General features: G+C 38.4%; 1 protein-coding gene across 1 annotated transcript in view; it reads right to left on the reverse strand.

Moving 5' to 3' along the window:
* LOC127657304 (alpha-(1,6)-fucosyltransferase-like) overlaps positions 1-26,491 on the reverse strand; it is a 153,553-nt gene that overhangs the window by 49,985 nt on the left and 77,077 nt on the right. Inside the window, exon 3 of the mRNA XM_052146037.1 lies at positions 8,803-9,326. Within this exon, the coding sequence (XP_052001997.1) occupies positions 8,803-9,005 (203 nt within the window). The 5' untranslated portion in view covers positions 9,006-9,326. The remainder of the gene's footprint in view (positions 1-8,802; positions 9,327-26,491) is intronic.

A 26,491-nucleotide genomic window follows, 5' to 3' on the forward strand; every position in this document is an offset into this window, starting at 1 on the left:
TCTCAGTGACACTTGTGTAAATAACAAACATGGCATCTGAGAAAGACTTGCTATTTTACTCTCTGTTGCTTCACTTTATTTACATATATACAACAGTTAGTTCCAGTCCTCGAATCTGATTGGACGAGAGACGTTCCATGAGCACTGATGGTTTGATGGGATCAGCACTCAGACGCTTCACTGTGTGTATCACTCCGCTTTTGTTCGTGCCATTCTAAACTATGGTGTAAGAGCAGTGCATACAGTGAGGGAAAAAAGTATTTGATCCCCTGCTGATTTTGTATGTTTGCCCACTCACAAAGAAATGATCAGTCTATAATTTTAATGGTAGGTTAATTTGAAGAGTGAGAGACAGAGTAACAACAAAAAAATCCAGAAAAACGCATGTCAAAAATGTTATAAATTTAATTGCATTTTAATGAGGGAAATAATTATTCGACCCCCTCTCAATCAGCTATTTCTGGCTCCCAGGTGTCTTTTATACAGGTAACAAGCTGAGATTAGGAGCACAATCTTAAAGGGAGTGCTCATAATCTCAGCTTGTTACCTGTATAAAAGACACCTGTTCACAGAAGCAATCAATCAATCAGATTCCAAACTCTCCACAATGGCCAAATGGATCAAAGAGCTGTCCAAGGATATCAGGGACAAGATTGTAGATCTACACAAGGCTGGAATGGGCTACAAGACCATCGCCAAACAGATTGGTGAGAAGGTGACAACAGTTGGTGCAATTATTGGCAAATGGAAGAAACACAAAAAAATGTCAATGTCCCTCGGTCTGGGGCTCCATGCAAGATCTCACCACGTGGAGTTGCAATGATCATGAGAATGGTGAGGAATCAGCCCAGAACTACACGGGAGGATCTTGTCAATGATCTCAAGGCAGCTGGGACCATAGTCACCAAGAAAACAATTGGTAACTCACTACGCCGTGAATGACTGAAATCCTGCAGTGCCCGCAAGGTCCCCCTGCTCAAGAAAGCACATATACAGGCTTGTCTGAAGTTTGCCAATGAACATCTGAATCATTCAGAGGAGAACTGGGTGAAAGTGTTGTGGTCAGATGAGACCAAAATCGAGCTCTTTGGCATCAACTGAACTCGCTGTGTTTGGAGGAATGCTGCCTATGACCCCAAGAACACCATCCCCACCGTCAAACATGGAGGTGGAAACATTATGCATTGGGGTGTTTTTCTGCTAAGGGGACAGGACAACTTCACCGCATCAAAAGGGACGATGGACAGGGCCATGTACCGTCAAATCTTGGGTGAGAACCTCCTTCCCTCAGCCAGGGCATTGAAAATGGGTCGTGGATGGGTATTCCAGCATGACAATGACCCAAAACACACGGCCAAGGCAACAAAGGAGTGGCTCAAGAAGAAACACATTAAGGTCCTGGAGTGGCCTAGCCAGTCTCCAGACCTTAATCCCATAGAAAATCTGTGGAGGGAGCTGAAGGTTCGAGTTGCCAAACGCCAGCCTCGAAACCTTAATGACTTGGAGAAGATCTGCAAAGAGGAGTGGGACAAAATCCCTCCTGAGATGTGTGCAAACCTGGTGGTCAACTACAAGTAACGTCTGACCTCTGTGATTGCCAACAAGGGTTTTGCCACTAAGTACCAAGTCATGTTTTGCAGAGGGGTCGAATACTTACTTCCCTCATTAACTCTTTCCCCGCCAGCGTTTTTAAAAAAAGTTGTCAGCCACCGCCAGGGTTTTTGACGATTTTCGCTAAACTTTAATGGCCCGCAGAATATTTTCTTCCATGAATATATGAAGATGCTATATATCAAAATAAAGATCTGAGACTCTGCTTTTAGGCAAAAAAACCAATTTTATTTTATCTTCATTTGTTCTTTTTTTATTGCCACTTGAACAGAGGTAGGTTTTGTCAAAAACAACATTTCGGACAAAAAGCTGAGAAAAAGGCATTTTTATCAAACAAGTGCTTTAGTATTAGTATGGTGTTCCACTTCTTCACGTTTGAGACGATCGCAGTCTGTTTCTTTGATCAAAGAGTTGCGTACTCTTTCAAAACATGCGCGCAGGTCTTCCTTACCGTATACCACCTAAAACACGGATACCCGGAAAATTCCGTGTTTGGCGGGGAAGCGTTTTTTCATAAAACCCGGAAAATTCCGTGTTTGGCGGGGAAAGAGTTAAAATATAATAAATTTATAAAAATGTTGAAATGCGTTTTCAAGATTTTTTTTGTTGTTATTCTGTCTCTCACTGTTGGAATTTTCCTACCATTAAAATTATAGACTGATAATTTCTTTGTCAGTGGGCAAACATACAATATCAGCAGGGGATCAAATACTTTTTCCCCCTCACTGTATCTGTTAGGAGTTAGTCTTTATTTTTGAAATTACATATGTTAGCCAGCAGGTGGTGGCAAAAGGTCATTTTTGTGTGTAATATGAGCCAGTTGGTGACAGTGAATCCGTTAGTCATTGTTTACATAGAACAGCGCTCTGTGATCGCTTGTATTACTACTACATTACTTAAGCTAGGACATTGTTTTAAACAGCTTTTAATAAACAATTTCAGGATTAAGGCTCATTGCAGTTGAGACACACAAAGGACTATTTGATTATAGAACTTGAGGGGCTTACTGAGTTTTCACATTGGATACACACTGTTTAAAAATGGTGGAGGACATCGCTGTTTCTATAGTGAATGACTCTTGTGCGCCTACCACGAAAAAGTGAGAAATACCCCCGCTTGGACGCTATTTTTCCACCGAGAAAGCTCTCCTTCAGATTGCTGACAGCATCTCTGCTTGGGAGTGGCAGCAGGTGATCACACACACTCCATCTCTCTCTCTCTCTCTAACACACACACACACACACACGCTCGCACACACACGTACACACCCAGACACGCACACACCCATCAATCCATCCTTGTTTATCTAATAACTTGTTAGAAACAGCGCAAGCCATGATACTATTTCTGAAGTGAACTTTTTGAATTACTAACGGAGATTTGGACGCATCAGCGTCCAAATCTCCAGCAACGGCAGATTCTGATCCGTAGCCTAATAAAGTAGTTTCATGCACAAATGCATCACAGCAGTGCTGATGTAGGGCCATATCGCACTCTTGCTCGTGTGATATTACTTAAATATTAAACAGTTGTAGCGGTGTTTGTTTTCTTAACTTTCTGTTGCGACCTGCAGCAGAATTGCGCAACAATAGTTTTTTTCTTCTATTACGTATAACACCGATATTCCCCAAATGTATGAGCGCAGATAGGCGGAGGTAAGAGACAGTCGATTATTAACACTGGTGTTTATAAATGAGTATAGTTTATTGTGTATGTGCTTTCTCTACTGTACTCCTAGAAATGTTGAAATATTTCTGCTTTGTTTACTACTTGTTTGGCTCCATCTGATGGCGTGTGTTACCCTGATCTGTTCACGCACATGCGCACTCTTCAAATATCTGTGAGAAGGCCACTTATGTGTTTACATATCCAGATAAGCCGAGTTCTCCAGAAGAAACCTAGGTGTGTTAAACCGCTTTCTCTTAATCCAAAAAGTGGCATAAGGAAACCCGCATTCTCATTTAAATGGCGTTTCAGAATGCCGCTTTCTGCTCTTAAGTGCATGTAAACAGGGTCAATGACTAACATTATAAGGGGACCTTAGAGGGGATTTAAAGGTGAACCTAGGAACATTTTTAATGTTGTACTGGCTGCTACGGCATCAGGTCTGGACAAGTACAGTAGTGGAATAGATTAAGCTTCATGCAAAAGCAATAGTTTTTGGTAGCAATTATTTTTAGCAAAAGTGTCTGATAATACGGTGTAATCTCAACATGGTGGCTTCTGTAAGGCAGCCCAGCTCCATGTAAACTGACTGATTTGACGATGTGAATGTCCATAATTTGAACATACTTCAAAAATACTATAAATTTATTTATTTTTTTTAAATGAGTGTACTACATACGCAAATACAGTACACACACATCCACACTATATATACTGTACAGTTGAAGTCAGAAGATTACATAGACTTTCACTGGCAGCCAAAAGTTTGGAATAATGTACAAATTTTGCTCTTATGGATAGAAATTCATACTTTTATTCACCAAAGTGGCATTCAACTGATCACAATGTATAGTCAGGAAAATTACTAATACAGTTCGAAATCTTTTTTTAGAACATCTTAAACTACTTTTTTAAATAGTGATGGTGCTGTTTTTTACATCAGTAATGTCCTGACAATACTTTGTGATAAGTTGAATGCCACTTTGGTGAATAAAAGGAACTATTTTCTTCCAAAACAGTAAAATCTGTACATTATTACAAACTTTTGGCCACCATTGTAGGTTGAAGTCATTAAAACTAATTTCTAACCACTCCACAGCTTTCATATTAGCAAACACTAGTTTTGGCAAGTTGTTTAGTACATATACTTTGTGCATGACATGAGTCATTTTTCCAAAAATTGTTTACACACAGATTGTTACACTTGTAAAAGTACAATTCTTGGGAAAAAGTAGTTAATTACAGTAACGTGAGTATTTGTAATTCCTTACTTTACACCCCTGCCTCTTATACATTACATATAAACAGGAGCCCAGCTTTCTCACAGTAAGCCACATTCGATCAAAAACCTGCTTTTTGGTGTCCATCTGACAGAACGGTTTGCTCATCAAATGTGAGCAACTTGTGTCCACACTCAACAGCGCCACCCAGTGCATTGTTATAACTGTGAGGATAACAGCTGATTGACTCCAGCCAGGTCTCCTAAGCAACCAAATTGGCCCGGTTGCTAGTCACATGTGGTCGCTATAATGTGGTTCGTTCTCCGTGGGACGCATGGTGAGTTGAGCGTGGATGCTGCAGAAGACGGCGTGAAGCCTCCACACTTGCTATGTCTCCATGGCAACAAGTTCAACAAGCCACGTGATAAGATGTGCGGGTTGGCGGCCTCAGACGTAGCGGCAGCTGGGATTCGTCCTCCGCCACCCGGATTGAGGTGAATCACTACATGACCACGAGGACTTAAAAAAAGTACATTGGGAATTGGACATGCCAAATTGGGAGAAAAAGTGAAATATTAAATTAAAAAATAACTAAGTTTTAGTTTGTGTGTTCAGGATTTAAAATGCATCTCACTGTGTATATGGCCAGCAATGCAAAACTTTGCGAAATTTATTTTTACTGCAAAACGAATACTCTAGTATCCGACTACTCGTGCACATCCCTAGTTCATCCTTGGGAGCAATATACGAATGCCTGAAGGTACCACGTTCATCTGCACAAACAATAATATGGAAGTATAAACACCATGGGTCCACGCAGCCATCACACCTCTCAGGAAGTGAAAAGTGCAAATCAATTCCAGAACAACAGCAAAGGACCTTGTGAAGATGCTGGAGAAAACAGGTAGACAAGTATCTATATCCACAGTAAAACAAGTCCTATATCGACATAACCTGCCACTGCTCCAAAACCACCATAAAAAAGCCAGACTACAGTTTGGAAGTGCACATGGGGACAAAGATCTTACTTTTTGGAGAAATTTCCTCTGGTCTGATGAAACAAAAATGGCACTTTTTGGCCATAATGACCATGGTTATGTTTGGAGGAAAAAGGGTGAGGCTCGCAAGCTGAAGAACACCATCCCAAACGTGAAGCATTGGGGTGGCAGCATAATGTCGTGGGGGTGCTTTGCTGCAGGAAGGACTGGTGCACTTCACAAAATGGCATCATGAGGAAGGACAATGTGGATATATTGAACATCAAGACATCAGCCAGGAAGTTAAAGCTCGGTCGCAAATGCGTCTTCCAAATGGACAATGACCCCAAGCATACCTCCAACTTTGTGGCTAAATTACTTAAGGGCAATAAAGTCAAGGTATTGGAGTGGCCATCACAAAGCCTGACCTCAGTCCGATAGAACATTTGTGGGCAGAACTGAAAAAAGCATGTGCGAGCAAGGAGGCCTACAAACCCGACTTCGTTACAACAGTTCTGTCTGGAGGAATGGGCCAAAATTCCAGCAACTTATTGTGAGAAGCTTGTGGAAGGCTACCTGAAATGTTAAATAATTTAAAGGCAATGCTACCCAATACTAACAAAGTGTATGTAAACTTCTAAACCACTGGGAATGTGACTTAAGTAATAAAAGCTGAAATAAGTAATTCTCTCTACTTCTGACATTTCACATTCTTAAAATAAAGTAGTGAGCCTAATTGACCAACAATAGGGAAGGTTTTCAATGATAAAATGTTAGGAATTGTGGAAAACTGAGTTTAAATGTATGCTAAAGTGTATGTAAACATCTGACTTCAACTGTATATAACTGAAGTTACATAATGCATAATAAATAGATGACAGACAACAGCTTACTGAAATGAATGTTCCAGAAGAATTTGCATACTGCAAGCACAGTGAAGTACACACACCACACACACACCCAACCACCCAGATTAAAAACTACAGCAAGCAGGTAAACTGTGAGAAAATGTGTTTGCATTCATTGATTATATAAGGTTTCCCTGAGGGTAAGGATAATTTAACTAGCAAAGCAGCTCAAATTTAGCTCAGTGCCTGTCAGTCAAACTCCACAGTGCATGACAGGAAATAACTAAACCAGGTCATGGCTGACCAGGACCAATCAGAATCAAGCATGAGTGGATTATCAATTTAGAAGTAATCCACAATAAAAACACATACAAAATTACACTGAATAGAGCAGTAATTTCCAACTGGTGGGTACATAAGCAAGTTTCAGGGGATACATACAGTGAGGAAAATAAGTATTTGAACACCCTGCTATTTTGCAAGTTCTCCCACTTAGAAATCATGGAGGGGTCTGAAATTGTCATCGTAGGTGCATGTCCACTGTGAGAGACATAATCTAAAAAAAAAATCCAGAAATCACAATGTATGATTTTTTAACTATTTATTTGTATGATACAGCTGCAAATAAGTATTTGAACACCTGAGAAAATCAATGTTAATATTTGGTACAGTAGCCTTTGTTTGCAATTACAGAGGTCAAACGTTTCCTGTAGTTTTTCACCAGGTTTGCCCACACTGCAGGAGGGATTTTGGCCCACTCCTCCACACAGATCTTCTCTAGATCAGTCAGGTTTCTGGGCTGTCGCTGAGAAACACGGAGTTTGAGCTCCCTCCAAAGATTCTCTATTGGGTTTAGGTCTGGAGACTGGCAAGGCCACGCCAGAACCTTGATATGCTTCTTACAGAGCCACTCCTTGGTTATCCTGGCTGTGTGCTTCGGGTCATTGTCATGTTGGAAGACCCAGCCTCGACCCATCTTCAACGCTCTAACTGAGGGAAGGAGGTTGTTCCCCAAAATCTCGCAATACATGGCCCCGGTCATCCTCTCCTTAATACAGTGCAGTCAGCCCTGTCCCATGTGCAGAAAAACACCCCCAAAGCATGATGCTACCACCCCCATGCTTCACAGTAGGGATGGTGTTCTTGGGATGGTACTCATCATTCTTCTTCCTCCAAACACGGTTAGTGGAATTATGACCAAAAAGTTCTATTTTGGTCTCATCTGACCACATGACTTTCTCCATGACTCCTCTGGATCATCCAAATGGTCATTGGCAAACTTAAGACGGGCCTTGACATGTGCTGGTTTAAGCAGGGGAACCTTCCGTGCCATGCATGATTTCAAACCATGACGTCTTAGTGTATTACCAACAGTAACCTTGGAAACGGTGGTCCCAGCTCTTTTCAGGTCATTGACCAGCTCCTCCCGTGTAGTTCTGGGCTGATTTCTCACCTTTCTTAGGATCATTGAGACCCCACGAGGTGAGATCTTGCATGGAGCCCCAGTCCGAGGGAGATTGACAGCATTGTTTAGCTTCTTCCATTTTCTAATGATTGCTCCAACAGTGGACATTTTTTCACCAAGCTGCTTGGCAATTTCCCCGTAGCCCTTTCCAGCCTTGTGGAGGTGTACAATTTTGTCTCTAGTGTCTTTGGACAGCTCTTTGGTCTTGGCCATGTTAATAGTTGGATTCTTACTGATTGTATGGGGTGGACAGGTGTCTTTATGCAGCTAACGACCTCAAACAGGTGCATCTAATTTAGGATAATAAATGGAGTGGAGGTGGACATTTTAAAGGCAGACTAACAGGTCTTTGAGGGTCAGAATTCTAGCTGATAGACAGGTGTTCAAATACTTATTTGCAGCTGTATCATACAAATAAATAGTTAAAAAATCATACATTGTGATTTCTGGATTTTTTTTTTTAGATTATGTCTCTCACAGTGGACATGCACCTACGATGACAATTTCAGACCCCTCCATGATTTCCAAGTGGGAGAACTTGCAAAATAGCAGGGTGTTCAAATACTTATTTTCCTCACTGTAATAACAATTGGATTTTTTTTAACTTATAAAATGTTTTTTATAACTTTCTACGGCTTTCTACATATCAATGTAAATAGTAAAAATTATGCATGTAAACAATAAACATATAGGCCTAACAATTTACTTGAAGTTTTGTATTGATGAAGGTGTATGTGAGCCTTACTGATGGTGCTATCGGGGTACTTATGGCAAAAATGGTTGGTAAACACTGGACTAGAGTACTAATGTCAATAAAATTTACCTAAATAAATAAAGTAACTATTCTGCTTCAGTACAAAGTAAATAAGTAAAAAAAAAAAAAAAAACATATGTGGCATACTTATCCATGGGATAAGTTCTGGCAAAGCTTGGGATGATGGAGACAGCAATTGGAAATACAGAAGAAGATATTGAGAAGAGTGTGACATATCTCAACAGCTCTCATCCGCACCAACCTGAGTGTCTCAGCCATGCGTCTCAGATCTTCATTTTGCTGTTTCAGCCTTTCCAGCTTTGCAAGGATCTTGGAGAGCTCCCTGCTGGACCTTTCTGGATGCTCGCTGTCCCTCACGAGGTGGCCCCCGATGTAGAAAAGCAATGTGCCCCAGGCCAGCAGCACCAGCATAATCCAGCGCCACGAGCCCGTCCACGGACGCATGGCACCTAGTGCTGCCCAACGCACACACTCCTTTCACAACACGGTAGTTTGAGGCATGCTCACCTAAGCAGTGCACCACCCCAGTGCTCCGCCACAGAGGGGGGACTTCAGGGGTCACTGGGGCTCAATTTTGTTATAGAGGACTGAAGTTATATCATTGCAGCAACCCCTCCCAGAAAAAGACGTAGAGTTTTGAACATGTGGATCTTGGTGTCCGCCTGTCGAGAATCCTGGAGACTTCACTGATCAGACTTCACTTTGGAGAACCAATGCCACTGATTGGTTCCTTTTCCTTTAAGGCCCCTCCAAGGGTTCTTGCCCCTGTAAAAACACAGCAGTGCGTGTGATCAGTGAGATGGCAGGACATGCTTGTAGTAACAGTGAGAGATAAAGGCATAAGTGAGGTCTGAGATAATCTACAACCTTTCCTCCAAAAGGATATGAGACTGGAATGAGCTCTACTGCTGAGAATGCAACAGTCACAGAGCTATTACAGAAGATTAGAGCGAGCTCAGAGAGGAAATGTTAGGGTGACCTGTGAGTGAGACTTCAAGTCAGCATAAAGTGAACGAGTTACTAAAAATAAAGCAGTTACAAAAAATGCATAGGAGGAAAAGACAGAAAAAAGATTGAGAGAAATAGAGAGAAAAAATAAATGCTAACTACATACTAAACAATACTATTTTGTACCAAATTTAATGATGTATTTAAATTAAAAACATTGAATTATTCATTCACCTAAAAAAAAAAACTTTATGTACACTCACTGAGAACTTTATTAGGAACACTATGGTCTTAATAAAGTGCTCAACATGGTCTTCTGCTGTTGTAGCCCATCCGACTCAAGGTTTGACATGTTGTGCATTCTGAGATGCTATTTTTGTGTTGTCTCCATTGATCTCTCTCATTAACTAGGCATTTCTGTCCACAGAACTGCCACTCACTGGATGTTTTTGTTCTTGGTACCATTCTGAGTGAACTCTTGTGTGTGAAATTCCCAAGAGATCAAAAGTAACAGAAATGCTCAAACCAGCCATTTGGTACCAACTATCATGCCGTGGTTGAAATCACTTAAAAAAATCTGATGTTTGATGTGAAAATTAACTGAAGTTCCGACCAGTATCTGAATGATACATTCTGTCAATTGCTTGGTTTCTATTTTATGTGGCATCGTGCCGGTGCAAAATCCTGATCCTGTTGAAAACATTTAAAATATTTTCTGATCGGCTGTGATTGTGCTGTATAGCGCAACATTATCATGTTCAGTAGTGTTGTCAAAAGTACTAGTACTTCGGTACAAAGTCGATAAAAAAAAACAATATGTAGATGTAACGATACCAGTGTTTCTGCAGTACTGGTAGTACAGAGCACCAATACTGTTACCAGCGCGCAGTGTGACAGACACATGACTGCTTTAAAATGCTTACAGGCTTATTTTGAAGTGTGCTCTATTACTCCTTTTACACTAAAATGGAAAATGTATCAAATTAAAATTGTGACATGTCCTAGTGTGATTTATTAAACAGCTAACGGCTGCAATCATAGCGTAGATGAGCTGCATATATTGAGAATAATTTGCGCTTTATCAGATGACAGAGCAGAGCACTAATCTACTGTGAACCATGCAGCACATGTAAACTATATATTTATATAATTAAATCACAGTATTTGCACTTCAATCTCTCAACTCAACTTTATTTATATATCATTTAAAACAACAGAGTTGACCAAAGTGCTTCACAATAATAATTTAAAACATCACATTTCAAAATTACCACATACACAAACACCAGTAATCTAAAACACAAGATACAAACACTCCAAAACTGTGTCCTACATTTAATTTGTCAGTCTCAAAGGCCAGTGTAAAGAGATGAGATTTCAGATATGACTTCAGTCTTCAATGATCACACTAGGCCATGTCGCAAACTGTTTATAAGGTAAAGTGAATCTTCAGGCAAGTTTCCAAAAAACTGTCCTAACAAAAGCACAATTAAAAAGAGAAGTTAGATGCCAGAAATTGAAGAAATTGTAACGGAAACATAAAACTGTAGTTAAAATGTAATATTCACAGTAATAAAATAATAATAACACATATAATAATAATAATAATAACCATCAATATATCACAAGCAAGAATGCTGTTGATTAAAAGTTTGAAAAAATAAATAAATATGCAATAGCATGTTGAAAAGTTCAATTTTCACTTAATTGATTGACACAAATTTGATGATTACATTTAATAAAACTCTAAAACGTGTTCAGGAAAATAATAATAATAATTAAACTATAATTATTAAAATAATAATAAATAACTAAACTGGCGTGTTCAGTAGCACATTATCAAATTAGCATATTTTTACTGTGGTATCAGAATTAGTATCGAGAACCGTGAAATTTCACTGGTAACGGTACGACTAATGAAATTTTGGTACCGTGACAGCACTAGTGTTCAGTGTGGATGCTTTTGCACCGTGTAGTGCAACATTATCGCTTTCAGTGTGGACGCTTTTGTGCTGCATATCGCACATTATTGCATTCAGTGTGGATGCTTTTGTGCTGCATAGCACAACATTATCGTGTTCAGCATGGACATTTTTATCGTGTTCAGTGTGGACACTTTTGTGCTGCATACCGCAAGATTATCATGTTCAGTATGGATGCTTTTGTGCTGTGTACCGCAACATTATAGTGTTCAGTGTGGATGCTTTTGTGCTGCATAACGCAACATTATCATGTTCAGTGTGGACGTTTTTGTGCTATATACATGATCGCGTTCAGTGTGGATGCTTTTGTGCAGCGTATAGCAACATTATCTTGTTAAGTGTGGACACTTTTTTGCTGCATACCGCAACATTATTGTGTTCAGTGTAGATGCTTTTGTGCTGCATACCGCAAGATTATCATGTTCAGTATGGATGCTTTTGTGCTGTGTACCGCAACATTATAGTGTTCAGTGTGGATGCTTTTGTGCTGCATAACGCAACATTATCATGTTCAGTGTGGACGTTTTTGTGCTATATACATGATCGCGTTCAGTGTGGATGCTTTTGTGCAGCGTATAGCAACATTATCTTGTTAAGTGTGGACACTTTTTTGCTGCATACCGCAACATTATTGTGTTCAGTGTAGATGCTTTTGTGCTGCATACCGCAACATACTGTTCAGTGTAGATGCTTTTGTGCTGCATACCGCAACATTATCCTGTTCAGTGTGGATGCTTTTAGGCTGCATACCGCAACATTATCCTGTTCAGTGTGGATGCTTTTGTGCTGCATACCGCAACATTATTGTGTTCAGTGTGGATGCTTTTGCGCTGCGTACCACAACATTATCGCGTTCAGTGTGGACAATTTTGTGCTGCGTACCACAACATTATCGTGTTCATTGTGGACATGTTTGTTTTTGCATGCACACAACAAAAACAATACAGTAGAGAGACTTTGCATCAGTCTTTTGTATCTCATCACATTCAATTCAGACTGAAAACTCACAAGTCTGTTAAAACATAATTTATTTTATTGTGGCACAGTAGATTAGTGGTGCTGGATAGGAGTGCTGGAAACACTCAAACACACTGACTTGCACTCAACTTGATAGCACATGCACATTCATTTAAGAATTTAAACGAGCAATCACATTCAAACTGCACTTGTGGCACAATCTCAAGTCAATACACATTGCACACCCACATCCAGCCAAAGTATATTTTAAAACCATTTACAGAGCAGGAATAATGTGCCACTCACTGTGCATGTAAAACGAGGCTGAGAGATGGGGAGTATCTGACAGAGAGGGAAACATAGGCAACGCTTATCCTTCATTATCAATGAGGGCAGAATATAGAGAACCATTATGGATTTCTGCATGGAGCATATACAATGCATTATAGATTGCGGTGGTGTGTCAGGCCCGGTAATCAAAGGCTGCAGCGCGGGACTGAATCAATAGAGTGACCTTCTGCTAGTGTCTGAGTACAGCAGACCGCTAGCTGTTAATGCACATCACTACTGCAGTCAACTGGGTGAGATCACATAGGGCACCACATATAAACATACTCCTCCTGGCATATACTATCATCAGTTTATAATCTAATGCATGCACAGCTATTTTAGACATTAAAGGGGACATATATATAGAGGAAAACACAATTTTCTTGGTATTTTGAAATAATAGAGTTTGATGTACTATGTAGACAAAACAGAACGTCCACTCCCCAGTTCACACAGACCCTTTGTGCAAAGTAAGCCACAAAATTAATAATTCAGAAATCGTTACACTGAAGTCATAGCCTTGAGCACATTCAAATATGACACATCAGTGCCTTTTTAGTTGCATCAATTTGGCATGCCTTAAAAGTTGACAGGGTAAACTACTCTGGGACAAAGAGGTTAGCCAATCATAATATAGGGGAATTAATGAATAAATTAACATTACATTTATATAGGTATGTGACTAGGAGAAGGGAGTGGCCAGGTCGTAACATGGACGCCCGGTTCTGAATCAGCCCCATTAGCCGAGAGAGGGATAAAGAGGAGCTGGGGACGCCAGCTCAAGAGAGATGGAGAAACGCACACAGCTGCTGTGTGTGTGTGTGCTCGTCAGTGTTTGTCCTGCAACTGTACAGCAACCGGCCACTTCAATGACGCACGGTGAATGATGCAGTTGAGTTGGCCTCTTAAATTCAAACATTTTTTATTAGTGCTGTCAGTCGACAAAATTTTTTAAATCACCAATTTTCTGTAGTTAATCACGATTAAATCGCAGATTTTAAAAGAGCTGAAATTTTACACTTTATATATTTATAGTTCACAAACGCGAACAAAAATAATTGATTGCGACACTAATTTAATCTAGTCGTCATCGGCGACAGTCTGGTTGTGTGCGGTCATATGCAGTTTTGTAAGATATTATCTTGTAAGTTATTGAATATATTTTTAGAGCGCGCATCAGTGTGTCTCATGCCGCTTTACACCTGTGCCATGTATTATATAAAAAAAAACATTCCAGCATTGGCTTTAGTTTGACAAAACTCACCAAAACCAATCAGGCTTAATTTGGGTTAAGTGGTATCAAGATGCTTGTTACCAACTTTATTAATGAATTCAGAGTTTTGATCCCGAGGTTATGATTAGTTCACGTGCGCATTCACATGAATGCAGTAAACAGCCAATCGCGTGCAAGACAGCGTGAGTCACATCTTGTGAGAGTGTCAGCAATATTCACTTCTCCGCTGTAGATGTTTAAGAAAATTATGATAAATTGCAAGAATTAAAACAGTTATTACACAGCACAAGAGGAGATTAAAAAAATATGATCAAATCACATTTACACAACAGGTATACTCACTATAAAATAATGAATTTTACAAACCTCATCAGCTTTTGACACTTGATGGACTTGTGCTATTAGCTACACAAGGTGCCAAAATTCATTGATGCTTAAGAAGACAACCCACTATTATATTCATACTATATTTTATGTAAATATTTGGAATGTAAATTCTAAATAGAAGTACTAAAAAAATTATTTTAATAAATTATGAAAGGGGTGTGAACATTTGAGACAAAAGCGACAAACTTATCTATTCAACTATATATAATGTTTATTAAACCTTCGAATAATGGATTTTCTTGTTTCTGAACAGCAATCTAAATCAATTCTGTGATCTGGCAAATAAAAACAGCCATTTGGCTCCTTAATGTTTCAGTTTAGGAGCCAATGGCTCATAAGTAATTAAATTTTTTTAGTCTAGAGCCCTGTATTTCCATTTTATGAAAGCAAACAAAACAATATGTAACAATATAATACTTTATTACAATTTTACAAACAAAGCCTTCCAAAATATAGATAGAAATATATAGATAGCACCAATTCAAGTAACATTAAATGTTTCACAAAGACTAAGTGGGAGTTTGACTAATAGTAAGAACTATTCCCCACATAGGTTGCATTTGCATTGCAATAGGCATTAAATCCCTTAAAATTTCATCCTTCACAATATTAATCTACCAGCAGACTGTGGCTATCCACGTCAAGGCAGCAACGCCAGCTTAAAACGGCACTTTAAACTCACCATAAAAAGCGCTTGCAAACAAACACAAATACATTATTTCTATAAAGTCCCATCTGGATTTGTTTTGTGGCCTACATCAAATAGTGCTAAGTGCTCCTTTCTCCATCATTTTATCATTGACCAGGGCCGGATCTAGAAATGATTTTATGGGGTGGCAAGGGGGTGGCATGCAGACTATGAGGGGTGGCAACACCAAAGCAAGTGACCATGCATAGTTCTTATGGATTAAGGTACCAAGCTTCATTGCAACAAGTATCAGTTCATTAATTGGAGTTCTATCATATTACAAATGTCCATGAACTTGCAATACAACTGCATTTCACAGGAACCACATAGTAACCATTTTGCAACATTAAAACAAAACTTTTTTTTTTGCATAATAAAAAATAAGTAACAAAATGTATATCAGCTCCAAAACATTGTCTATTAAACACATCAACAAATTCTAAATGTTCCAAAGCTTCACATATAGAAACGGCAATCTGGACTAAACATCACCACTTTATGCAGGCCAATTTTTTTTTTCTTGTTAAGTGTGCACACAGATGGAAAATGCATGCATTTCCCATGTTATTCTGCTAATAAAAGCCCTGTAACACTATCACCTTTGTAACAGCTGGAATAATCCATTTGAAAGCAAAGATTAACACAAAGTTAGGTCTAAATAAAAATTTAATGTTACTGTGGGGAGCAATGCTGCAAAAATTATGCTTTGTGCAGCAAAAGATTATTTTAAATTACCTGTTTTGATCAACAGTCATTCTTAATGACCAGGGCTCCAGACTAAAAAAAATTACCAAGGAGCCACTGGATCCTAAACTGAAACATTTAGTAGCCAAATGGCTGTTTTAGTTGCCACATCACAGAATTGCTCAATTTAGATTGTTGTTAAAAAACAAGATAGAAAGCCAAAGAAAAGACAGCTGACAGCTCATTAATCGGGTGTTTAATGTATATACTGTAGTTGAGTGCACAAATGTGCATTCCCCTTTTGTCTCATAAGTTTTCACACCCCTTTCAGAATTTATACAAATATAAAAGATAAAATATATATTTGTTTTATTTAGTACTGCTCTTCAGAATCTACAAAACTGTAACATCGCTAGCAGTAATATAAAAGTGTGTATATTTATATATACACACACACTTTTATAAATAAAATATTAAGAAAATCTTTGTCTTTCTTTACAGTGACAAGCTGGCCCAGACACAAAGACTACGAGAGTGCAGATTGAATGAAATCCCAGATGCAGGTTATTGTGCTACTCCAATCCCAATCAATAATAACCAGGATAAAAAAAAACTCAAAATAACACTGGACTTTTCATTATAAACATGTCCAATATACACATGGGACTATTCTGAAATGTCTGCACTCCCAGACGTGAACTCACTGATGGTTTATTCACTGAGAAAGTGACTCGAATTCAAACTGCTAACCTGAGCTCCTGAGTTCAAATGAGCCCTTGTCAGGTGATTCATTATAAAGGCCCGGTTGAAAATAGTCATTTGTTCATGAATCGTACATCATTGATCACGCTGTGTTTGTTGTTGCGTGCAGTCATATCATCAACAGAAAGGGTGAAAAGTTGCGACACTGGTGCTCTAAAGATGTTTTCAATAACTCACAAGACGATATCTGACGAAGCAGCATATGAAGAATTTTAAATTATCGATGCAATCATTTATTTTTAGTCACAGTCTGGAGCACTGATGACCAATTCAAGCACCCAAATTTTTTCCATGTATTTTGTCCATGTGGTCATCAACCTGTGAGAGCCCAAACACTGTACACGCACTACAGGTAGGCGATTGGTCAATGTTGTGATTGGCCGCTGCAGTAAACAATCACTGGATTGGCCGCTGCTGTAATCAATCAATGGGTCTGTAGTCATTTGTGCATTCGCTGAGAGTTTAGGCAGTTTGACACGAATGAACCCCTACACAATTATTTAAACTTCTAAATTTAATTAAACAATCCTGAAACATGCCTGTCAGGGACAGGGGCGAATCTACCGTAGTGGCAATGCTTTTTCTTAGGGTGGCATTTACCACCCTATGCCACCCCGGTAGATCCGCTCCGGTCACTGACAGGGAAGTTTCAAGATTCTTTTATTTATCTAAATAACAACATCCACACCTCAACTAGCGTGCTGAAGGTCTATTCGACCTTCACACCAGTTTTTATGCTGTATTAATGGTCAATGTGTTAATCGAGATTAAGAAAAATGAACGCAATCAACTTTTTAAAATAATAACATGCATTAAGGCATTATGACATCTCTAATTGTTATACTTAATCAAAAAATTAGAATTTTATTATGTTATTCCCAATGCTTCATGGCACTGTAGTTCACTCTTCCATGAAAGACATTAAGTATATAGTCTTTTGTCAGATTTTCAAATACTTTTTTGCTTCAGATCAAAGTTTGTAATGTTGTGATTCACCTCAGAGCTGGTTGTTTTGGTTCATGGCTTAGAACTCTTTTATGAAGGTTATTATGAATTCCTATGGAAAAAATCTCATATAGAGAAATCTACTTCCAAAAATCTCATTGTTAAAAATCCCATTCTTTCTAACCATTGATAGATTATAAATCAAATAGGTTCTGATTGGCTGTGAATAGGTGTTGTTGTGCAGCAGTGTTAAAATATGTCCAATTTAAGTCACTTTATTTTCATTCAGCACTTCTACGAGCATAAAACAAAAGGCAACACATCTATTGTACCTCTTCATTAAATAAAGTGCCTCTTCACCATAACACTATACTTATTTAAACTTCTAATTAACTCCGGACACACAGGGGTGATGCTAATGCAGAGTTTACACTACATGATTTTAAGCCCAATTTTCGCTCGCCGACAGTTTTGTGGTGATCGCCGACAAAAGCCAGAAATCGTAGTCAAATCAGAACACGCTCCCGTGAGCGACGATCGCAATGTATGAAATATCAAAGACTCGAGCTGAGAGAATCGCAGACACGTCACTGATTCCAAATCGCTCAATGTGAAATATGTTTTGACTTAATACAACAGCAGCATTGACCTACAGCCAATGAGAGAGCAAGAAATGGGGTACGGGAAGTTTCAGTGTGAGTCCTGATGTACCTGCAACAGGCTGCGGTATCGAGAAAGTCACATTGGACCGTAGCAATGGAGGAAAAATTTGTGGAACATTGGCAGGAGCACCAGATTTGATGTTTCATCTGAACTGTACCACAATCGGGTGGAGAAAGAGAAGAGTTGGAGAGAAATTGCCAATTCTCTTGGACAGTCAGGTAAACAAATAGGTAGATTTTACAGTAGTAGGTACTTTTTCATATTGTAACCAATAAAATATATGATGCCTTTAGGCGATTAAAAACATACACATCATATTCTGAAAGGCATAACATATGATCATGCATTTGTTTTCGTATCTCGTATCACTTCTCGTGTGTACTCTGTCGGAAGACGTCATTTGGAGTACAGGCAGAGCTGTCGGGATTCGTCAACAGTGAAATGTCGTGTAATTTGTTCACCCATGTCACCGATTCCTCGTATGATTTGAAAGCGCTACGACTTATATGATAAGACAGATAGTTGTGTAATATGAATAGTACCACGATCCAACGTATTTGAAAGTCGTGTAGTGTGTAGGAGGCATAAAACTTAAAGTGTCATACAAAAATGTATATCACTGTCAGTTGGTGTACGTACACGCTCACAAACTATACAGTATATCCTCGTTACAGAAATGTCACAATTGACTGGTATTAGTCTTAGTTTTAAATGGAAAATGGGAAGCAAGTCATTAAAATGCTGCATTAAACTGAAGCGGATGATTTGTTGCTGAAAGAGAAGTAATCTGTAAACTGCACTGTCCCGCATGAGTGCACACCCCTTTACCCCGCTCCTGCTGCTCATGAATAATTAAGATATGCATAGCAACACCGCAGCGCACAGACAAGGATGGCAATAAATCCATAATTAATGCCTGCATTTATGAAAGCATGCTGGGCTGAACAACAGTCTGGTCAGGTTAGGTTAGGGTGGATTTCAGAGTTTTGGATATCTCGATCACAAGTCTAGCTCAGTTTCAAGAGAAAGAGGCACAGTCAACAAAGACTGAGATGGTAAGTAAAGTTGTATATTGCCTGAAGTCAGAGATGTTTAGAAGTCTATTACGCAGAGTCCAAGTCAAGTCTTAAGTCTTGCAAGGCCAAGTCAAGTCTCAAATAAATTACCTATGAGTCTAAGGCCAGAAACAAACTTTACACAAGTACATAAACGCAGAAACTAGTGCTTGGCAAAGGCATTGCCAATGTGAGGTGTGGTACTCAAGGTGGCAATAGAGTTGTCTACAAACGTTTGTGCCATAAAACGGATGTGATATCATTCAGGTTAAGTTGCTGTACATATAGTGACTTACTAGCTCACTAATATTCTCTTCAAACTGTTGCTTCACCATTACAGAGATGTCATAGAAGCAGAGAGTTCACAAAAATGTCTGTCTCTTGTGGCAACACTAAGAAAGCAGTGTGTTCTTACGTTGATTTAAGAATTGCTGTGTGACACATTTTAGAACACATTGAAATTAAGCTTGTGTAGCTACAGGCGTCCGAGTATGTTACAGGCTTAAGTCAAGTCTCAAGTAGCTTTTTTTCTAAATTGGGACACAAGTTTCAATCTCTGCTAGGGATCTCACAATGAAATTGTGAAAAAAAAAATTATATTAACAAAACCCATGGGTATTATAATATTTCATACAACAGTTAGCTCCGGTCATTTATTTTCATTATACAAGTGTTCAAAGAGTGCTGATATTTATTATAACAGCACAAAAATGCTTCACTCTTTGTTTAACCTGCTGTCAGTTTGTGTGTTGATCCGCAACACTTAACTATGGCTTTTTTGAATTGGCTTCTTTTGAAACTATCTATTTTCATTGCCAAAGCATAAATGAGTACTGTAGATACACTGTATACATATAGGAATCATTTGTGATATGCAAAGTATTTTAATTTGTCTGTGATACACCTTCAACAATCATTCTTTTGTATGCAACTAAGTTGACATCAGTTGATATTTCTTGAAAATTGCATGTTTCATATCAGGTTTGTTCTTCCTTTTATCACTACAAAACACAAAGTGAGGTCATGCCTGAATGCAGATGAGCAGCCATGTGTGCAGTCATGCAACGTTGACTCTTACTATTGGAATTTCAATACAAAAGCTTAAAAGAGTTAAATGCACTAACAAACCTTCTTTGAGGCACTGAAAAGACACAATGTTAAATAATAATAATTAAAAATCAATACTTATCGATTATGAAGACAGATTAAAAACAAAAGTATATTGATATTTCCCCTACCTTTTTTGGTTAGTTCAAAATGTAATTTTTTTTTATGTTATGAATGTCAAAGTTGAAATTCCTCATTTAATGCAGTTATAATTTCAGATGAGGATTCTTTTTCCACTTGTAAAGTTTAAACTAGTTCTTTCTTTATCACACACATAATTAATGAACATCTAAAATAATGGACTCTCTAACTTCCTTTCTCAGACAGATGTGCAAAACTTAAACCAAAGAAAATGTATCTTAGATTAGTATATTAGTTAGTTATACACAACTTTATTTTTGTCATTTTATTGCATTTAACAAAAATGTTTTCAAATATATCACATTTTATTTTGTTTACGATACCAATAACTTGAACTCCTTTTATTCCAGTAGATTGGCATTTTGGGCACCCTATCCTCTATGTCCATGGACCACTCCCACTGACTACATAATTTATTATCCAGCCTGTTCTTCCACCAGACTCCAGTAAGTATCCAGTGTCCTGTGGGAATCTCTGATAACCTGTTAGTTCTCCATTCAGGTGGAAGATGAATGTTTTAATCATTCAGGAAGAAGATTAAATCATTTACTAAAATAATACAAGCATGGCATGCTCAGGTGTGGCCTGGATGCATGTGTCTCAGGTGTATGTGTGTGTAAGTGTGTTTTGTACAGTATCTGGAGCAATATAGCCCATGGGGCTTAAAAGTGAGCAGGTTAAGTAGGTCATCACACATACAAAAACACAAAAGGTGAAAAACTTCTGTGGTCCTTTTTGTGTTCACACTGGACTAGGGTTACACATTAAAGGAAAGCTTGGAATCTTATGTAGTGAGCATAAAATAACCAGGCTATGCTCTTTCATGGAAGATTGAGATTTCAGTAGCATAAATTTGACACTTCACAAAGACAGATGTAGTTTAATGTAACATTTTTCTTTTCTCAAAGGGTGTTTTCACACTTGGTCCATTTCAGGGGTCTCTGGATTTTTGGCCTAAATGTGAACAATCCAAATAATTTCAGACCTCTATAAAGCAAAGTGAGCCGAGACCATCTCAGGAGGTGGTCCGAGTACGCTTCGCATGCAGCCTGCTGTTTGGTTCACTAATAAATGTACATTGTGAACACAGAGCACTCCAGGCTCACTTGATTTGCCCTTTCGCGTAGTTCCAAACACGTTTGATCCTGACAGGTTTACCGTACACCAATAATGATGATGCGCAGAGAAGAAACAAGGTGAGCTGCTTATTCTGTTTATATAAGCTGCTGATGAAAACCATTTAAACTCCTAACAAAACAAACTAAAAAAATCTTTCTTTAGTGTTCTGTGCAAATGAAGTCTCAAGGGTTTAACCGGACCACACTGGAATTGCATGTGACAGATAAGAGATTACCATACAAATATTTGACTATTGTTTTAAATGAATGGATGTTGCAGACGCTGTCAATATATAAAACAATAATCAATTTTTTGGTTGGAAATTTGACTAATCTACCATTATCCATGATTTGATTTATTGTATTTTCCCTCTAAATACAGTATCATTACTCTACAAATACTTTTCCCTCTTCATTTATGAAAAAACAAGATGTTATATATTTATTATATGTAATACAGATCTTTTTTGATGCAGACGATCAATAAAATATGTTTTATTGAACAAAGACTCCTGTACTATTGCTAATTATTCATTTTAAGGGTATGAAACATGTTTAATAATCTCACAAGTTAATATGTAGAGTTAATTGTACTCTTACATTTAATATAATCATAATAATTATCATCAATTTTGTCTTTTAAAAAGTGGCCTGTGTTCCACAAAAAAAAAAAAAGTGTGTGAATGCAAAATGAACGGAGACCGTATAATGGGTCAAGTGGACCAAAAAGAGATCCGAGCCCACTTTAGAGGTCATGAATAGTATGAATGCAAAGAGTCCTTTTTCACTCTGTTCACTTCTTGGTCCACATAAAGGATTCTGAATTTGGTTCTTTTAAAGAGGACCCAAATGTGAAAACACCCCAAAATCCCTAACCTCTCAGTGGACAGTAGAGGTAAAAAGAAAATTGGGGAAGACCTAGGCCAGATTCAAACTCAGGTCCCTATGAGCCAACTCTTGTCAGGAAGTTGTCACAAGCAAGAACAATACCTTCTGCATAACATAAAAAACATTTATATTATGAACTATCTACAGACAAAATTGCACATTTATCTGTATGGTCACAATTAATTAAATTAGAGAAGAAAAGGTTTGGGAGCTTTTCATGCGATTCCCTCAATTTCCACCTATGTTTCTCCAACAGCTGATGCTGCTCCTCCCTCTGTTAATTGATTCAGTGGCATGACAAACTTCCCATGCTCCACAACTTCAGCTCTCATCTACATCAAGCTCTGATTGGTTGTTTCTGCACCTCAGTTGCTTGTAAAATACCAACCCTATCCATCACCTTTAGCTCTTCCACATATTCCCTGTACAATTCTCAAGTGTGAACTGAAAGAATTTGGCCAGGTCAAATGTCATGTTCATCCCAGAGTGAACTCTCACTGCCATTTTGAAAGCATTTATCTTGTTTTGTATAAATGTGGGCTTAAATTGTTTTAACCTGTTGATACGCACCCCCTTTTTGAGCACAAATCATTCAAATGACATACCTGAACTTAAATGGTTGTATTTACTGATCTCTTTAGAGTATGGACACAGTTATAGTATCTTTTGAAAGAAGACACTTTGGGCTTTATTTCCCAAGTTTCAGAATTAACTTATGTTGATATTTTTTTAAAGTTAGAGAAGCTGTAGTTTGTAGTAATGGAAATATTTTGTGCTGAAAAAAAAAAAAAACAATAATAAAAGTCCCAAGACAACCCAGAAATACAATGTTCTCAAAGCCACAAGTCTAAAGAAGTTAGGTTTCAAATTTGAAGATGATCTAACAAAAAATGAGGTTCCTGCAAGCTTTTTTCTCAAAAAAATTGCTGGCAGTATACAGAGAAAAATTGAGGCTCCGACTTTCAAGACGGCACAAAATCTCACTGCACTGCTTGGCTATTATGAATAAAACTATGCTGCATTTTTAAAAATAGACTTTGGAGACGGGCTCATTTTGTTTACAGGACTCTAATATATAATATCATATACAGTTTTACAACATGAATGCTGCTAAGATTGCATAGTTTGTTGAAGAACGATGACAAAGGTTAATTCTTTCAGGCGAGGTCGCATGTAAACAATGGAGAATATAGGAAAAGCTCAGGAAATGTCTGCCATGTAGAAATGGGTTTTGCTCCGCAAGAACACAAATTACAGGGAACATTGGTTCTTACTAGGTTCAAAGAACAGATACTAATTACCATTTGTCCACAAATGGTCAGCATTGTGGCACAAGTCCTTAAGTGTGTTCGACTTCAACTGTGCCTTGCCTTACCAATCAGTGAGCTTTGCCACTTGCAGTCGTGGGAGGAGTTGAAAAGAGACAATTTGCACTTCCTGTCATGTGCTGAACCTACTTCAGTCAAGGCAAATCACGCAATGTTTGCTTTCTTTATTGCAGATGAAGTGGATGCAATAGAAATTCAGATAAACAGCCCTGCTAAAAAGACCAGCTTAACCAGCATTCAATTTCCACGCTGGTCTAGGCTGGTTTATGCTGGTTTGTTCTGATACAGCTGGTGGACCACCACAGCCATGCTTTTCACTAAGAAAACCTAGCTGGTGAAGCTGGCTTGCCAGCATGGTCTTCCTTATGAAGCTGGTTAAGCTAGTCTAAAAGCCTGATGGGAACAACAGCACAGCAGCATCCCTTGCTGGGGGACCACCACCCAAAACACAACATAAGCTGGTGAACAGCAATGTTGGTCTTTTCAGCAGGAAGTTGTCTGGTATAAGCATATATTATGTTAATACCAATATATATATATATATTTTAAATAATTTTGAACAGTTTTTGTTCTTTTTTTCCAGAAAAAAAAGGCACGGCATCGTTGTCATTAGAGAGTCTGGCCAATTACAACAGAGTGTCGTCAACAGAGCTTTTACAGCTGCTTCGGGACAACTGCAGTGGCCGAGCTTGGCAGCTGGTCTCGCCTCGGTCTCGGGGCACTTTGATGCGGCAGTGGCGCGGACTAAAGTTGAACAAAATTTATAACTGACATTCACGGTTTCATCGGTCAGGACTGCAGTCAAATACACCAACCGTGTCAGTGAATTTGTGTACCCTTCAATCACCACCTCCTTGGCCCTCTTATTGCTGGCCCATGTCCAAACTCACAACAGGAGCATGTAGCCAGGTGGACGGGCACAGAAAAAGAACACCGCTGGCAGGGCATGATGAGGTGCACCTGATGTAAACTGTGTCTCGTTACTGCTGCTGTAAATCCAGTAAGTCATTCCTTGAGGTGCTCACTCTTCCTGCGTTTATGCACCAAGTGTCTTCAAGGTTCAGGGATGGTGCAACACTGCAAAACGTACAAAATTCAATGACCACTTGGCACCAGGCCTATGAACCTGCATGACAGAAACTTTACTTTCCAGGCACAACAAGGACACCATGCCCCATTTTTTATTGCAAAAAATTTATGTTTACATTAGAATAGGGCTGAAACGATTAGTCACCGTTATCGACAACAAAGACAATAAAAAATTGTTGACAATTTTTGTTGTAGAATAGTCGTTTGATCTCATTTAATGTAACATGAGCTCACATTAAACTCTAATGATGACGTGCGAGAGCAGCACTGCAGCTCATGCCTGACTGAGGGAGAATGAGGGAATTATAATGCAAAAATACAAAATAAGTAAAAACAGAAGCACTCTCATTGTGTAATCAGTGGAGCAGGAGCTGCCACTCCGCTGAAGCAAAACTTAAAGGAAACACACCAGCTTTAAAGTTAAAATAATACAGAAGTAGTTCATGTAAATAACTACAAACTTAAAAACTGGAATTTCTCTGTGCAGTCAGTGCCTCTCCTATGAGTTGCGTGAATGTTCCGCTCTAAGGGGGAGAGATTGAAACTGCACCCTGCTGATGTACACCGTCGCAGAAATGTTCATCCTTTGAGCATGCATGCTTAATGCAGCTAGATTATAACGTAATGATTCGCTACTTATTGAATCATAATAAATGTCACTGTGCATTTCTTATCGTGAAGAAAATTGGCAATACACCACTTTATTAATAAGAGAGAGTTTTTTTGTGAATTTAAGATGATTGAAGTGAACAGAAAGGTGAGAGAGGTAAGTCTTTGCCACATTATACACTGCAACAAAATACGATTTTGATTTGTTTTTGTTTGGGCTTGTTTTCCAATATAAATATCTAAAACGCCTTAAAAAAAACAAAAAAAAAAAACATATTTTCTTTAGCAGCTATACTGCAGAAGAAAAAATTGTTATCTGAGAATGTTGAATATAATATTAAAAATAAATTATTTTTAAATGTCTAAAAATCCTTCAAAAAAAGATGCATTCACCTGAGAAGTAGCGTATAACATATTTAGACTTTCTTTTAGAGAATAGATCTTGAATATAAGTATATTTTGTCTTTACTGCACTCTCAGAAGTATAACCAAGTGAAAAAATACACTTGTATACAAAATACACTTATATTTAAGATACATTCACTTTAAGCAAGTCTAAATATCTTACATGTTGCTTCTCAAGTAATGTATCTTGCATTGAGGATTTTTAGACCATTTTAAATGCAAAACCAGACAAAAACTCTTGATAATGTTGTGGCTCATGTAATCAGATATAAGACAAAGGCAGGCCTGCACACAGTTGTAAAGCTTGACTGAGGCCTACACACACAGTCATAAAATACTATCATGTTATTACTGATAACAAACATGCCAAAATCAAACAAAGGGAGTCCAAAACAGACTACAAATCCCATGAAGCCTTGCTCACTTTACATCTATGTGTGAAATTCCAAAGTGTCGAACTCTCAAATCCTATTGGATGAGGTGCACGACAGAACACCCTCAAGAATGACGTCATCAGGAGTAAAAATGCCTCAGAGATCCTTCTGGGCATCGCTTCCAGGAACTTTGTGTGCCGTGTGTAGACGTAACTCATTGCTGATCTCAGGTGTAG

The sequence above is a fragment of the Xyrauchen texanus genome, chromosome 16, assembly GCF_025860055.1.
Source record: "Xyrauchen texanus isolate HMW12.3.18 chromosome 16, RBS_HiC_50CHRs, whole genome shotgun sequence".
NCBI classification, from domain to species: domain Eukaryota; kingdom Metazoa; phylum Chordata; class Actinopteri; order Cypriniformes; family Catostomidae; genus Xyrauchen; species Xyrauchen texanus.